This window comes from Mastomys coucha, unplaced genomic scaffold (genome assembly GCF_008632895.1).
Source record: "Mastomys coucha isolate ucsf_1 unplaced genomic scaffold, UCSF_Mcou_1 pScaffold18, whole genome shotgun sequence".
Taxonomy (NCBI): domain Eukaryota; kingdom Metazoa; phylum Chordata; class Mammalia; order Rodentia; family Muridae; genus Mastomys; species Mastomys coucha.
The window spans coordinates 108,323,009-108,324,336 of record NW_022196900.1 but is presented as its reverse complement, the minus strand read 5'-3'; the positions used below and the strand labels follow the sequence as shown (position 1 = coordinate 108,324,336).

Sequence of the window (1,328 nt, the reverse complement as noted above, 5' to 3'; positions counted from 1 at the left end):
ACTCAGAAATCCGCCCGCCTCTGCCTCCCCAGTGCTGGGACTAAAGGCTGCGCCACCACTGCCCGGCTTCAGAACTTATTCTTATAGCTCTTTTCTCTTTTTATGATCACAGCACAGTTGTAGTCCTCTGCACTCAACTGAAAAGCGCATGTGTGCCCTCTCTCGTTAGCGACTGACCGTGTCCACCTTTTGATATTTGTTTATGTTCCATGGGAGTCTTCCTTTGTCTACTGAGGTTTTAGTTTGTGGAAAAAAACAAAAACAAAACACACACACACACTACATACACACCACACACACACTCACATATCACACACATATACACACTCACACACACTCACACACACACATCACATACACACCACACACCACACATCACACACACATCACACACACTCACACACATATCACACACACATATACACACTCACACACACTCACACACATCACCACTCCAGGAAAACAAAGCCTATAAATACCCGAGATTAAAACTAAGATTGTGGGCTGGAGAGATGGCTCATTGACTGCTCTTCCAGAGGTCCTGAGTTCAATTCCCAGCAACCACATGGTGGCTCAGGACCATCTGTAATGACATTTGGTGCCCCCTTCTGATGTACAGGCATACATGCAGGCAGAACATTGTATACATAATAGATACATCTTTTATTTTTTTTAAAGAGACTTATTTATTATTATACGTAAGTACGCTGTAGCTGTCTTCTGACACACCAGAAGAGGGCGTCAGATATCATTACAGGTAGTTGTGAGCCACCATGTGGTTGCTAGGATTTGAACTGGGGACCTTTGGAAGAACAGTCAGTGCTCTTAACTGCTGAGCCATCTTGCCAGCCCCAATAAATACATCTTAAAAAGAAAATTAAGATTGTTCCCTGAGTTTAAAATGTAGGTAGCCAGTTTTTCAGCTAGTCACAAGCTTATTATTATTATTTATTGTTATTATTATTATCATTTTTGAATATGTGCTGTGTATTGACCTCTTCCCCTCAGCCATGCCATTACCTGGTCTCTGAGTCTTCCCTACTGAGGGTATTGTGCTGGCTTGTCCATCCCATCCTCTCGTTCCAGGTGCAGTTCCAGTTTGTTCTGCTGACTGACACACTGTACTCCCCTTTGCCTCCTGAATTACTTCCCACGGAGATGGAGAAAACTCACGAGGACAGACCTTTCCCTCGGACAGTGGTGGCGGTGGAAGTCCAGGATCTGAAGAATGGAGCAACACATTATTGGTCTTTGGACAAACTCAAGTAGGAAAATATTTATAAAAGATTATTTTTTAAAAGAAAATAGCCAAAAAAAAAAAAAAAAAA

At 42.5% G+C, this 1,328-nt stretch overlaps 1 protein-coding gene across 10 annotated transcripts in view; it reads left to right on the top strand.

Moving 5' to 3' along the window:
* Kif1b (kinesin family member 1B) overlaps nucleotides 1-1,328 on the top strand; it is a 137,068-nt gene that overhangs the window by 90,238 nt on the left and 45,502 nt on the right. For all 10 annotated transcript variants that reach the window (XM_031379482.1, XM_031379485.1, XM_031379484.1 and 7 more), the window contains one exon: nucleotides 1,087-1,265. In XM_031379482.1, coding sequence (XP_031235342.1) covers nucleotides 1,087-1,265 — 179 coding nt within the window. The remainder of the gene's footprint in view (nucleotides 1-1,086; nucleotides 1,266-1,328) is intronic.